Raw genomic sequence first — 14,671 nt, forward strand, 5'->3', positions numbered from 1 at the left:
AAATAGAGTGAGCTCATTCAAACTACATCGAGTCAATTTATGGGGTACAAATTAGAAACAAACATATTTTCTCCTTGTTTTCCCAACGTTTCCAAACCGCAGTTAAGAAAGCTAGTGAGAAGTTTGTTTAATAGAGAAACTGATTTTTTCCCCGCGAACCAAACTAGACCTAAACAACAGCGTGAGCTCATTCAAATTGCATCGAGTCGATTTATTGAGGACAAAATTAAAATGGGGAATTTTTTTTTTTTTTCATAAAAAGAGAAAAGAAAAAGAGAATTTGGGTTGGACGGTCCTAGTCCAAACTAGTGTTCTCTCTCTCTCTCTGCTTCCCAACTCCCCGCGTGTCGTCTCTTCGTTTGCTATTTCTGTTAGACTCATTCTCTCTCCCTCTCTCATGAATCCAAACTAACTGCAAACATTCTTTAGGGTTTTTGTCCCCTCTTTCCCATGATCCAAACTCAATAACACTGACAACCTCAATTCCTCAGAATATTGAGTAAAACCCCATCATGGGTGTTTCGTTTAAGGTCTCAAAGAACGGTACCAGGTTCCGTCCCAAGCCTCCTCTCCCCTCCGAGACCAACGTTGTTGCCGATGACGTGTCCGAGATCAATGCCTCCTCCAATTCTCGGAAGCTCCAGGTTCAAATCTTTAGAGTAAATTGCTGAATTTCCATTCGTTTGGTTCAATGCGAGAAAAAAGCAATTGAAATTCTGGGTCTTTTTACCTTTCAAGATTGAAACTTGGGTCTTTTTAAATTGAAAGTTAATTTGTTTCTTTGATTGTATGATTGATTTCTGGGACGTTTTTGGTTGCTTAATTTAAGCAATTGGCTTAATTGTGGTGATTGGGTTTGAACTGGAAGTTTATTCTTTTGGATGAAAATTGGAGATTGAAAATTAAACCAGTACAGATCCAGCACTTTATTTACTGAAAACAGTTACTTGAACTAAGCGGGGCTTGTTTTAGTTTTTAGTGTGTTGAGCTGTTTTTTTTTTTTTAAATTTATTTTTATGCTTAAACATGTGAAGTTTGATGCTAAATCCATCATACCCAGTTCGATGTTTCATTGAATGAGACTTAGTAGAGGTTCTACATGTTTTTAGCGTGTTAATTTGTATTTTTTTTTTTTACTTCATTCTGTCAGTGATTTGTGAGTCCTTATCTGTTGGATTGATGCATTACAGCACTCCTTTTGTTTTGCTACTGAAATCGGAGAGAACGTAACTTTATACTTGTATAATATGACTCTGCAAAAAGCTCTTATTGTAGTTTGGTTGGGAGACATTGGATAAGTAGAAGAAGGAAATGGTTTAGTATAATGTTTCTGTGTTCTTTGTTTTCTGATGAATTGGATTTCCCTATGGTGTATAGGTTGAAAGAAAGGAGAATGTGGCTGGTATGTCTGGTTCTTCAGAGTCCTCTGAAGTGCTGCTCGTATCTGCAGGTTTGTCGTAGTGTTGTTCATTTGTTCTTCTGTTACTTAGTAGTTGTTTTTATCTTAATTCCCTTCATTTTGACAGAGACTGAGGCTTCCTTCACGTTAAATCTCTTCCCAGATGGATATTCAATTGGAAAACCGTCTGAGGTCTGTTACAAAGAAATTTTGTTGATAACATTGTAGAAGAAAAACATTTCACAAAGAAGTGATTCCTTTCCCTCTCATTTCTTATTCATAAGGTCTTAAGTTATTTTTTTTTATTTTTTCTGCTTATGAATATTCAGAATGAGAATGCTCATCAAGATGTTCCGAAGCTGCTGCACCCATATGATAGGACATCAGAAACTCTCTTCTCGGTAAATGTCTAGTTATTTATTCTTCTGGGCATCATCTTCTTGTATTATTATTTTCTTAAATATGAAAAAGTGTCATGCATCCATTATTGTAGCTCAATGGGAAATTAAATATAAGTGCGAAAGAAAAGAAGAAATGCTGGTTTGTTAAAAAGTACTTCATCATTTTGCTTATTTGAATTAAAGTAACTGAGCAGTCACTTTATGGCACCTACAAGACCTTCTCATCTGCATAACTGCTACTTACTTTTTTCTATTTATTATAGCTTTTCTTATACTATGTGCTTGTAGGCAATTGAATCTGGTCGGTTGCCTGGAGATATTTTAGATGATATTCCTTGCAAGTACATTGATGGAACACTTGTGTGTGAGGTGAGTTTGATTCTTAATATGACATTTCTCAAGTACTTTGTAGTACACTTATCAATATTAATTGATTATTAATTAAACAATACTGCTAATCTTCGAATTGTGATGACAATACTTTTACCAAGTAGTCAGATTCTGTTTTTGTTCTGTGGTGTGAAAGGAAGATTTTGAAAATGGGGAGAGGATTTGAATTTTTGTTTTGGACAGTCAAATCTGTTCTCCTTTTGTGTATATGTCCTCCTTTATCCTTTAGCGGAAATAAATTATTTGAATACTAAAGATATCTCATATTCCCTTTTGGAGGCCTCTATTAGATACCTCTTCCACTTGGTAGTACCCAATTTAGGTAAATTTATGATAGATCATTAAGAATTATCAGGAAAAGTAAACCTTATTAATCTTATATTCTTAAATTGATAGGATGGCCCCTAAGGGACATCTAATGTGGCTAGATGCCGTGCATGAATATCTTATAGAAGGCCAATCTTCTAGATAAATTTGTTGTTAAAAACTGACAAAGTGGACAGGGTGAGAGCTCATGCTAAAGATAGTCTTCACTTTCTGAATGTGCGAGTTTCTTCCAAAATTTATGATGGTTGTAAATGTATATACTTTTTGTACTTGCTATAGAAGATACTTAATTAGGTTTTAAGTTTCTATCATTAGTTGTATTTGGGCTTTGTAAATTGGTTATACGAGATTTCTTGCAGGTTCGAGATTATCGTAAATGTGCTTTTGAACAAGGGGCCGCCAGTCCGCCTACTGACGGATCCCTTATCGTAAATAAGGTCCGCCTCAGAATGTCACTGGAAAATGTAGTGAAGGATATCCCCCTGATCTCGGATAATTCTTGGAGTTATGGTGATCTGATGGTAAGTACCTTGCTGTCTCCATCCTGCTCAGTTATACCTATCATATGTTGAGTTATGATGCCAACATTTGATATTTTCTGTTAATTGCAGGAAGTAGAGTCTCGTATATTGAAAGCTTTGCAACCACAACTTCATCTAGATCCCACTCCCAAGTTGGATAGACTATGTAGGAATCCAAGTCCCACAAAGGTAATTAAGTTTTAGATTTATTTGACTTTCTTGACCTACATCTCAAAACAATAAAAAAATGACATTCATGATCTGGGTGGAATGATTGCTTTTAACCACATCTACTTCTTGTTTGCAGCTTGATTTGGCTTTGACCAGTATACGGAGAAAGAGGTTGAGGCCGATGCCAGAAGTTACTGTTACATCTAACAGCAAGACACATGGAAAGAAAGTTTGCATAGATAGAGTTCCAGAAAGTTCTAATAGTAGGTTGGGAGATTCAGGAATCCTTGCAGGCAATATGACGCCACACCAAGGCCATGAAAATTTGATCACTCAAAATTTGAGCGCGAATAACATCGCCTTAAGATCTAAAAATTTTATGCCTGATGTTTCTGTTCCAGCACCACACCAATCAAGGTATCAAATGGGGGTCGGGACTCCAAGAAATATGCAGGACCATGGATCAGGACCTGTTGTCAATGTGTCAGCTTCCCCTGGTGGACAGGAGATGATGATCTCGTATGCTGACAATGGTACCTCCAATGCCTCTCATCCTGGAAAGAGAGAGCATCAAGATGGGCCAATGTCACCTTTATCTTTCAATAAGAGACCGAGGTCCTCAGCAGCTGGCCTTGATGCAATGCAACATCAGCAAATAGGGCCTATAGACAGCTTCAATGGATCAGATATGAATTGGAAGAATCCATTGTTGCAGCATCCTATTGCCAAAGGTATCCAATATCCAAATACAGGAACTCAGAAACTTTCCCCCCAGGTGTTTGAAGGGGCACTGAATCAAGATACAGGGACTATGCCGTTCGCTGTAGGACAGTCAAACATGAGATTTGGTGCCAAGGATGAGCAGTTTGAGACAGGTAAAGTAGAAGGGTCAGAGCTCAGTGGGATTAAGAATGATATGCAGATGGTGGAAGGAGAAACAAGCCATCTTGACCCGCAGCTATCACGATTTCCACAAAGATTACCACAGCATTCATTCATGAGATCCAGTTATTCTCAGGCACCCTGGAATAACCTTGGTCAAAATATTGAGAAAGATGCAAGAAAGGATGACCAACTCTCCAAAAGAAAACCAGTGCAAAGTCCCCGGTTATCTGCTGGGGCTACGGTTCAGTCTCCATTATCATCAAAATCAGCGGAGTTTTCTACTGGTTCTGTAGGACCCCACTTTGGAGTCGGAGCTAATTCTGCCTTTGGGGCATCACAGAAGGAAAAGGCAGCAATGAGCTCAGTTACTGGTATTGGAACTCCATCTTTGACTTCCAGTGCTAATGAATCCATGCAAAGGCAACACCAGGCTCATGTTGCTGCAAAACGGAAATCGAACTCCCTCCCTAAAACCTCAGCAATGAGTGGTGTCGGATCTCCGGCCAGTGTTAGTAATATAAGTATGCCATTAAATGCGAATAGTCCCTCTGTTGGAACTCCATCTTCGGCTGACCAAAGCATGCTTGAAAGATTGTCAAAAATTGAACAAGTGACCATGAGGTATAATTTCTTTTTTCTGCTTAAATAATAATTTTATGTTGCATTTCAATTTATGTTAATTGGTGTGGATCCTTTGCATCACAAGCACCTTTATTCTTCCCTCTCCCTGCTAATAAAACCAAAAGGGTTGGATAGAAAATTATATTTCCTTTTGAGATGTATGTTCCTTTATTGTTGTAACTTGCAACCAATACATCAGGTAGATTTTGTACTTTAAAGATAGTTAGGTTGTACTAGTTCTTTATGTTCTTGGCTTGCAATAGTGTCAGGGCAATTTCTTAAGGTCCTCTATCTTGGTTGGAAAGGCCTCTTAGTCTTTTGTATAGCAGCAGCTTAATTTTTTTTGTCTCTGGCCTTATGTTTTAGGTATCAACTCAACGGAAGAAAGAATAAGGTTGATAACTACTCTAGGAAGCCCAATTCATATCCAGCTCAAAATCTTATGGCTTGTCTCTCAAATGTTTCGAATAATGAAGATTTTAAAGATGATTCATGTATGAGCCCTTTATCGAAGTCGCTTGTTGGTGGCAGCATGAATATCTGCAAGACCAGAATTTTAAATTTTGTGGAGCAAGTTCAAGGTGCTGTATACCATATATTCAAAAATGCTAAATCTTTCTTGATATATTTATTCCAATTTTAAGCCCAGATATTTCTGTTACTTTCTGACATATTTGTTCCTGCAGGAACTGGTTTTTCTTATGTTCCTAAGGCACGAACGAGGATGATCATGTCAGAGAAGCCAAATGATGGTACTGTAGCAATGTACCATGGCGAAATAGAGGATAGTGAATTTCTAGCTGCGGAGGATTATCTTCCTACATTGCCCAATACTGTAAGTTTTATTGTACCTGTAATACTATCTCACTGAAGATTCATTTCTTGATATATAAACGAAAATAATTTTTAATTTGTTTTTCTATTTTCTCATCTTTTAGCACTGTTTTACTTTTTTTTGTTATGATAATCATTTTTTTGGCTCTACGAGATCATCTCATTCACCGAACATTTTCTGCCATGAATTTTACCATGCCTATTATAATATTTGCACATCAACTATTCAGCATGAACATTGGTGAGGAATTTATGATATTTTGTTGACATATGGTGCATCATATGGTAATATAAGAGATGATATCTGAAGAGTCACTAGTAAGTCCTGGAATTGATCTCGGGGATAATTTGTCCCAAAAGTTGTGATTGCATGAATTTCAGTTCTCTCTAGCAATTTGAACTCTCAATGTCTAATTTTGCTTATTCTTTGCTGTTGTACTGACATATATCTACTTCTTTAAACAGCATTTGGCTGATTTGCTTGCAGCACAGTTCTGTTCACTGGTATGTTCAGAAGACCGTGAAGTTAACTTAGATTTATACTGTTCATTTTCTTGCTGATTTATGTGATCTTCTTATACACAGATGGTACATGATGGGTATAGTCTTATGGAAGATCATATCCAACCAAAGCCAACCCGCATGTATCTTCCCCCAGGCAATAATGGTGCTGGTTTGCCTCGTAATAATTCTGCAGTTGAAATGCAACAATATGCAGACGCAGTTTCAGTTCAACCGTCTAATGATGTTGCCAAGCCAATTAATGCTGGTAATGCATCCCTTAATCCAGCCCAAAATCTTCTACCCACCACAAGGATGCTGCCACCTGGGAACTCCCAGGCCTTGCAGATGTCTCAAGGGCTCTTGTCGGGAACTTCCATGCCACCGCGTCCACAACAGCTGGATTCACAATCATCACTTCAGCAGCAGCAGCAACATCAGCAACATCAACATCAGCAACAACAGCAGCAGCAGCAGCACCAACAACAACAACAACAACAACAACAACACCAACAACAACAACAGCAGCAACAAATGCAACAACAGCAACCTCAGCAAAGCCAACACTCCTTTATTCAACAACAGCATCCCCAGCTCCAGAGATCAATGTTGCTTGCAGCTGGAAATCCACTTTCACAATTGAATGCAATTGGGCAGACGTCGAATGTACAGTTAGGTAGCATGGTAAATAAGTTCCCATTGCAATATCAGGTGTACCAGCAGCAGCAGCAGCAACAACAGCAGCAGCAGCAGCAACAACAACAACCGCAAATGCAGAGGAAAATAATGATGGGAGCGACTATGGGTATGGGGACCCTGGGAAATAACATGGTTGGGCTTTCTGGGCTTGGCAATACCATGGGCATGGGAGCTGCAAGGGGGATAGGAGGAGCTGGAATGTCAGCACCTATGACCCCTATCTCTGGAATGGGAAATGTGGGTCAGAACCCATTGAATGCAATAAACCAGAATGCAATAAACCAGCAACGATTTCAAGCTCTCATGGCAAACAAAATGCGGATGCAAAACCGAGGCAGCATGTTAGGGGTCCCTCAATCAAGCATGGCTGGTATGTCAGGAGCCAGACAGATGCATCCTGGATCTGCTGCTGGTCTGTCAATGCTGGGTCAGACTCTGAACCGAAATAACATGATGCAACAAGCAGCAATGGGGCCTATGGGTCCACCAACACCAAAGTTGATGGCAGGGATGAATATTTACATGAACTCACAGCAGCAACAGCAGCAGCAGCAACAACAGCAACAGCAGCAAATGCAACAGCAGTTGCAACCGCAATCAATGCAATTGCAGTTGCAACAACAGCAGCAAGTGCAGCAGCCTCAGCAGCAAGATACGAATTCACCGCTACAGGCCGTTCTTTCGCCACCACAGGTGAGCTCCCCCTCAACTATGGGAATTTCACAAATGAACCAGCAAATTCAGCAGCAGGCTAGCCCACAGCAAATGACCCAAAGAACTCCGATGAGTCCACAGCTGAGCTCAGGGGCTATTCATGCCATGAGTGCCGGTAATCCAGAGGCTTGTCCTGCAAGCCCACAGCTGAGCTCTCAAACGCATGGCTCTGTTGGTAGCATCGCAAATTCTCCTATGGACCTTCAAGCTGCAAACAACTCTACCGGTAATGCGTAGTAAGAAAAGAAAAAAAGTAAAAGCTTGGGCACGGTCTCTGCGAGTTCATGGTTCGGTTGTTGATCTGTCAGAAGCTTCCCCTCAATTCTGGAACTGGTAAAGCAAAGCAGTTAAATTATCATGTAGAGCAATTACACATTTAACGTTTATATAGATGTTGAACAATGTCGGGCAGAAGTAGTATGATGGTACTCGCTGTCGCCTTTACGGGGAAGGTCAGTAGTTTTGTTGGGGTGTGTCATTTATGCTAGTGGATGGGGAGAAATAAGGTTCATCTATTGTGTAGTGCAAGTGTAAATTCTAAGGAATTGTTAAATCTAATATCAGATTCATAAGTTTTGATGCTAGTTCAATTGAATTATTTTCATCCATATTATAATGTAGTTCACAGAATGAACTACACGAGGGTTCCATTTTCTGGTCCATTGCTTACGGTATACCTCGTGTAGTTCACAGAATGAAGCAGTGGAACTTGCATGCCTAGATCATGACTAGACTAGCAAACTTCACTAGCCACATTGGGAGTTGGAAATCATTTGGCAAATATAATGTCAAAGCGATAAAAGTGGGTTATCATAGCAAAATCTCTGGTGCATTTATTTTGTGAAATCTCCAGCGCAAGTTCTGGAAATCGGCTAAGGTCCCAAGGAAATTAATCAGGAAAATACTTGCATCCGAAACAGTGTGCATGTGAGTATTCAAACTCTTTCTTATTTACATACAGTAGACAATCTAAATCTATAATTTAACCATTCAAAAATTACATTAATCATTAAAATCATCTCTGAAAAAATTTATTATAAACAAAAATCATTTACTCATTTGATTGCATCAAATCAATGGACGGAGATTGTTAGCTTTCACCATAATAGAATTTGAAATGTACGCCGAATTATTTGGATGAGGAGTACTAGAGAATATCCTTCGACTTGAAACTGGAGTAAATTGAGTCGTTTAGCCCAAATCGAGCCCATCTTCGAACCTATTGCTTTCACGTGTAAGGCCGAAGCATAACCAATTAGAATGGAAACTGTGATTTCGGATAATAAATACGGCCAATGCTTTGCCATCCTTATTAACAGCATCGTCAAAATTAAGTTCAGAATGGTGGAGCCCTACTGTTGATAATATATTTCTTTTTTCCTAAACTTATTCAAGGCTGTGCAATTTGCTTCCCAATAATCAGTAAGAAAATGCTTAATATGAAATACACATGGAGAAATTGATTTATGACAACACACTTGTTTCGTTGATCCCAAAATTTTCTAACAGACAGAAATAATTTTTCTATAAGATGATATTCAGAGTTGTTCCAATTATTACTTAACCAAGGTAATAGAGAATCATGAGCAGTGGGATAAACTTGAATAAAAGAAGAAAGAGCATCCAAACTTCAGCAGTGTGTGAACATTGAAGAAAGAGATGATCTATTGTTTCAGAATGAGTTTTACAAAAAGGACTTATACTGAACATATTATACATGGTGTTTTGTGTAAAATTTTGCAGTTTCCCCAAATTGGATATCCATATCTTATTTTCATGTTTCAAGAAGAAATTAAAGCTTAAAGAAAAAAGAAAAAAAAAAAAAACAAGAAGAAGAAGAAATTAAAGCATGGAGCGGAGTCTATCACATTCTGTTCTCACGTGGCTCCTGGTAATATCCTTAACACTAGGACAGCCAGAGAGAGCCATAGTGAGCTCTAACTCATCCTTCAACATCTTCATCACCTTTCTCACCCCGTCTTCTCCATTTGCTGCAAGGCCATAGATAACAGGCCTTCCAACCTGCACTAACACATTTACATTTTACATTTCCAGCAGGAAATTTTTTTATAGAAAGATTGATAAGCTAGATGATTCAAACAGTAGTGGCATGGAGATCTTTACAAGGACGGCTTGTGCACCGAGGGCTAATGCCTTGAAGACATCAGTTCCTCGTCGTATTCCTCCATCAAAAAGAACAGGAACTTTCCCTCCAACAGCTTGAATGACCTGATTAACACGATAGTAAAATGCATACTAATAAGTTCTGACTAAACCTTAAGAAAAAGTTTCCTTCTTACTTAAAAAATGGCACAGATTTTAGTCTGAACAAGTTACACCAGCAAAATGAACTAAAGGTAGAGTTCCACCTCTTCCAGGACAGAAATAGTGGCAGGAGTGTAGTTTAGTTGTCGCGCTCCATGATTAGAGACCACAATCCCGGCAACACCAACTTCCACAGCCTTTCTTGCTGAAATGGTAGTACACAAATTTTAGAAGGGCTTAGTCGAGCTAATTTATCCAATTAACTATTATGACTTGTCAAGTTATAGTCATGAAATGAATTGAAAGTCAATGTTTTCTAGACCTTTTTCTTTTATACGTTTACTCTACATTTCCTTCATGAGTAGATATTTACAAAAGGTAAAGATATACAGTCACAGATATCAAGAGATGGAGCCTTGATTAGTTGATCTTACCATCTTCATGAGTGAGTATACCCTTGACTAGAATTGGCAAGTTTGTAATAGATTTTAACCATCCTATTACGTCCTGCAGATATTGTGCAAAACCAAGAATTCAAGAACAAGAAACTGGTAAGTCGGTAACATAGGCACTTCGAATTGTTAAAACAAAACAAAATCTGTATGAATCATACATCTTTTGTACTGGAGTCCTATGAAAGATAAAGACAAGCCTGATGAGGAGCCTATGACCTATAATCTAGAAGCATAGCTGCACAATAGCATGTGATCAGTAGAGTATGCTGACTTATACCTCCCAGCACAAAGAATCATCATAGGTCGCTCTGGCAACAGCTTCCAAGTTGGATCCTTCATCCTGCAGAGTTTGTGTGCACGCATATAAACCAACATGTAATATAAGAAAACAATAGATAATACTTTATCTCACTAGAATGATTCTTACATAGTAAGGAACATTTTAAAATTAACCATACAACTCACAGAGTCTAGTGCAGTTGATATTAGACCTTCAAAGTTCTTCAACTGAGGAGCAACCATTCTGCGGAAACAACTCACCATCGTGTTTTAAATGTGATGCACATAAGTAAATATGGTTCAATGCATCATATAGGATTTAATGAAACAACATTTGACATGATGTTGCACAAAAGAGTTTGGATCCTATATACTTGTTTTAAACCAAGTCATTTGCACTTTAGAGACACAGAACAAAACAAAATGGTATAATGCTAACTTGTTCTTTATGTCTGCCTCTCTCCTACCAAGCCTGGGGACATCAACAGTCAGGACAATAGCCTTGTATCCATTTTTTTCAGCTCTTTGAACCATCTGAGCCGATATATCTCGTCTCTTGTGAATCTGTTCAAAACGAGGATACCATAAGAAGAAATTTTGCTATAAATATATTAAATGATTGACAAGTGAAAATTTAAATGAGCTCAAGAGCGGGTAAGTACATATAATTGAAAGAACCGAATAGCATTGCAGCTCGAAGCAACCTCCTCCACCGTGCAGGTAGAATTGTAGGACAAAATCTATGAAGAGAAACACGTACACCACAATTCAAAAACCTAACTCACTTACATATAAACTCAATAAATGTTATAAGAATACCATTATGGTATTGGATGCAGCTGCTGCTCTAGCAGTAGCGACCTCTCCTGAAAGAGCAGGTAAAAATTTAGTGTCCGAAATTCAGCAATCTCAACAGAAACTCTTGCAAAACAAATTAGACCTTCAGGGTGTGCTAACTGATGCATAGCACTAGGAGCAATCATTATAGGTGCTGAGACTTTGTAACCCAATATAGTGGTTGACATATTGATTCTGCTCACATCTACAAGAACTCTAGGCCTTAACCTGGAAGAAAAACATGTCTTACTTAAACACTGTCGCAAAGAGAAGTTCATATTAGAGTAATTAATCACCAAGAAAGTTGCAAATTACGTGATTTTGCGAAATGCTTCAACATTCTCTTTTAGCGTGAATTGGTCCTCAGCTCCCCCACTATAGTAATCATAGTACATTTTTGGAAGTACTTGCCTAGCCAATTCTTGGAATTCATTCACATTGACAGGTTCAGATGCCATTTATCCTGGAAACATAAACATCAATCAAACCAAACTATCGAGAGTTTCAGGCAATCTATCCTGGACAATACCATATAGATTTGTCAATAGCTAGAAAAACAGAACAGATCTTCAAATAGGCATTTCAGGTAGAAACAAGGGAGATAATGAGTATATCTAATTAGGTTGATTAAACATTACAACAATTGAATTCTTGTTTAGGGTTTAGGTATTTAGATATGAAAGCTTCAATTTTATACCTCATAAGTAGTTATAAAACAGCTAAAAACTCCTTCAAAACCATTAAAAAGGAATATAACAGCCTTCATGCTCATATGGTTACCAAAAAAGCTGTTCTTACACAAAACAAAGCAACACATACCTATGACTGAAGATTTGGGAAACCCAATATTGTTTTGTTCTTCAGAACTGGAAAGCCACTCGTAATCTGATATTTCTTGACTAAGCAAGTGTTGAATTTCAGATAGAGAAACAGAGTCGTACTACGTGTTTTGTTTTGTGTGAGTGTTGTGGGGGTGATCAGCATTGACATCCATAACTATCTTTGTCCTTTTCTGGGAAAGTTGTTGCTTTCGTAATGGATGAAACAAGTATATATTGCTTCAGAATGTGGGGACTGAGAAAGAAGAAGACAGACATGAAACGCCAACTCCGGCTTCGTTTGCTGAAATGAATTATTGGTCAAATCTACTATTCTAGTGTCATCTGAGACACTTGCCGAGTCATTTGCCGCCGGCCGGTTACACCAAACCATTCTAAGATTGCACTCCTTTAAGTCTTGCACATGTTCTTCATGTTATGTAACGCCCCAGTCATGCACCTCTGCAGCTCGTTATTCACCTTCTCTTCACCCTACATGAATATTCCATATCAGAGTTGTGATCATTTTGTAGGGACATGTTGCACTCTTTTCGTTCTGTCAAGAGTTTCAGGACTGTATATTATATGTTCAAAATATAGAGTCATGTTTAAGGAAAAAGAGATTCGAGAGAAATTGTAGAGAGAATTGTGTGTCATATTATTGAGAATAGGAGCCCTATATATAGGGAATACAAAGTACTAGTTCTAATGTTACAAGGAATACCAATCCGTATAGGATTGGGAAATCTAGAACCTTCTCTCCTATTGCTATTCCTAGTTTGATAAGGCACACTAAATCGATATTCCTTCAACACTCCCCCTTGTGCCGCTCAAACTTGGTGGTGACGCTTCATCCGTTGCCTCGTAAAAAACCTTGCCAGGTAACAAAAACCCTGTGGGACAAAAATAACCCTGGTCGAAGGACAAATAGAGCACATCACGTCCTTCACTCTTCGAGATCGAACATGTAGACATCATAACTCCCCCTGATGTCGATATCTCCCCCTGATTGCTACAATCGTGGGAGTTCAGATAACTTTCTCAATCCGATGCTCCTTACATGTTTCTTGAAGGTGGATTTAGGTAACAACTTAGTGAATAAGTCCGCTACATTATCCTCTGATCGGATTTGATTCACTTCAATCTTTAGAAGTGTTTGTTGTTGCTGATTATAAAAGAATTTAGGCGATATATGCTAGGTGTTGTCACCCTTGATGAAACCTAACTTCATTTGCTCAATACAAGCTGCATTATCCTCATAAATGCATGTAGGTTCATCTGTGGTAGACTTCAAACCACAACTTCCTTGAATATGTCTAATTACAGACCTTAGCCATATGCATTCACGCACGGCTTCATGTAGAGCAATAATCTCTGCATGATTTGAGTAAGTAGCAACAAGGGTCTGTTTCGTAGACCTCCAAGATATCGCAGTGCTTCCCATGGTAAACACATAACCAGTTTGGGAGCGACCTTTGTGAGGGTCAGAGAGGTACCCTGCATCAGCAAAACCCATCAAGACATCATTGTCGTTTTGATGGAGGGGGATAGGGTGAGGCCGGCCACCCCTGGTGGTGGTGACGGCGTTGGTGGCAACATGGCCGTCCACCATGACCACCTTGTCATGGTGGACGGTGGCTCCATGCCTAATGGGGTCCGATCCTATTCTTCCGTCATTCCTCTTCTCTCCGTAGGGATAAAATAGGCCCATATCAATCGTACCTCTTAGATATCGAAAGATTGTCTTTACACCAATCCAATGGCGACGTGTTGGCGCAGAGCTATGTCTAGCTAACAAGTTCACTGCTAATGAGATGTCTGGTCTTGTGCATTGAGCTAAGTACAATAATGCGCCTATTGCACTTAAATAGGGCACTTCTGCCTCTAATAGCTCTTCGTCCTCATCCTTTGGACGAAACGGATCTTTTCCTGGCTCAAGACTACGACCGATTATGGGAGTACTCACAGGCTTTGCTTTATCTTCATTAAAGCGCCTTAAGATTTTCTGAGTATATGCAGACTGATGGATCAAAATCCCATCACTACGGTGCTCGAGTTCTAAACCGAGACAAAACCGTGTTTTCCCAAGATCTTTCATCTCAAATTCGGATTTCAAGTATTTAGCAGTTTCCTTCAACTCATCTAGAGTTCCAATTAGGTTCATGTCATCGACATAAACTGCTACGATTGCAAATCCGGAACTTGTTCTTTTAATGAACACGCATGGGCATATTTCATTATTAATATATCCCTTCCCAATCAAGTAGTCACTTAGACGGTTATATCACATCCGTCCGGATTGTTTTAATCCATATAGTGAGCGTTTTAATCTTATTGAAAAAGCGCTCCGTGGTTTAGAGCCACTTGATTTGGGTAATTGAAGTCCATATGGAACCTTCCTATATATCTCTGAATCTAGATCCCCATAGAGATATGCTGTAACCACATCCATAAGCTGCATGTCAAGTTTTTCGGAAACTACCAAACTGACAAGGTAGCGGAACGTTATAACGTCCATTACGGGAGAATATGTCTCCTCGTAGTCGATTCCAGG

The 14,671-nt window shown here is 38.9% G+C and overlaps 2 protein-coding genes across 4 annotated transcripts; one reads left to right on the plus strand and one right to left on the minus strand.

The window, feature by feature from the left end:
• The first annotated feature begins 298 nt into the window (after positions 1 to 298).
• On the plus strand, positions 299 to 8,058 carry LOC112184920 (protein PHYTOCHROME-DEPENDENT LATE-FLOWERING). Its single transcript, XM_024323146.2, has 12 exons — positions 299 to 644; positions 1,378 to 1,450; positions 1,527 to 1,591; positions 1,729 to 1,800; positions 2,089 to 2,169; positions 2,877 to 3,038; positions 3,129 to 3,227; positions 3,346 to 4,715; positions 5,082 to 5,296; positions 5,402 to 5,550; positions 6,015 to 6,053; positions 6,135 to 8,058. Exons 1-12 carry the CDS (start codon positions 513 to 515, stop codon positions 7,698 to 7,700), a joined length of 4,023 nt encoding a protein of 1,340 aa, XP_024178914.1. The 5' UTR covers positions 299 to 512; the 3' UTR covers positions 7,701 to 8,058.
• A 1,227-nt stretch (positions 8,059 to 9,285) lies between these two features.
• On the minus strand, positions 9,286 to 12,393 carry LOC112183340 (peroxisomal (S)-2-hydroxy-acid oxidase GLO4). Of its 3 annotated transcripts, none has more exons than XM_040514341.1 (12): positions 12,119 to 12,393; positions 11,711 to 11,762; positions 11,403 to 11,527; positions 11,282 to 11,328; positions 11,125 to 11,202; positions 10,902 to 11,026; positions 10,649 to 10,706; positions 10,461 to 10,523; positions 10,163 to 10,235; positions 9,833 to 9,933; positions 9,588 to 9,692; positions 9,286 to 9,485 (listed from the first exon to the last, which is right to left on the minus strand). In XM_040514341.1, exons 2-12 carry the CDS (start codon positions 11,755 to 11,757, stop codon positions 9,306 to 9,308), a joined length of 1,002 nt encoding a protein of 333 aa, XP_040370275.1. In that variant the 5' UTR covers positions 11,758 to 11,762; positions 12,119 to 12,393; the 3' UTR covers positions 9,286 to 9,305. The 3 variants fall into 3 exon arrangements, with proteins under 3 accessions (XP_040370275.1, XP_024177460.1, XP_040370274.1); XM_024321692.2 differs by having other exon boundaries at positions 11,615 to 11,762; positions 12,119 to 12,389; XM_040514340.1 differs by lacking the exon at positions 12,119 to 12,393 and adding an exon at positions 11,997 to 12,091 and having other exon boundaries at positions 11,615 to 11,762.
• Between the last annotated feature and the right edge of the window lie 2,278 nt (positions 12,394 to 14,671).

This window comes from Rosa chinensis, chromosome 2 (genome assembly GCF_002994745.2).
Source record: "Rosa chinensis cultivar Old Blush chromosome 2, RchiOBHm-V2, whole genome shotgun sequence".
NCBI classification, from domain to species: domain Eukaryota; kingdom Viridiplantae; phylum Streptophyta; class Magnoliopsida; order Rosales; family Rosaceae; genus Rosa; species Rosa chinensis.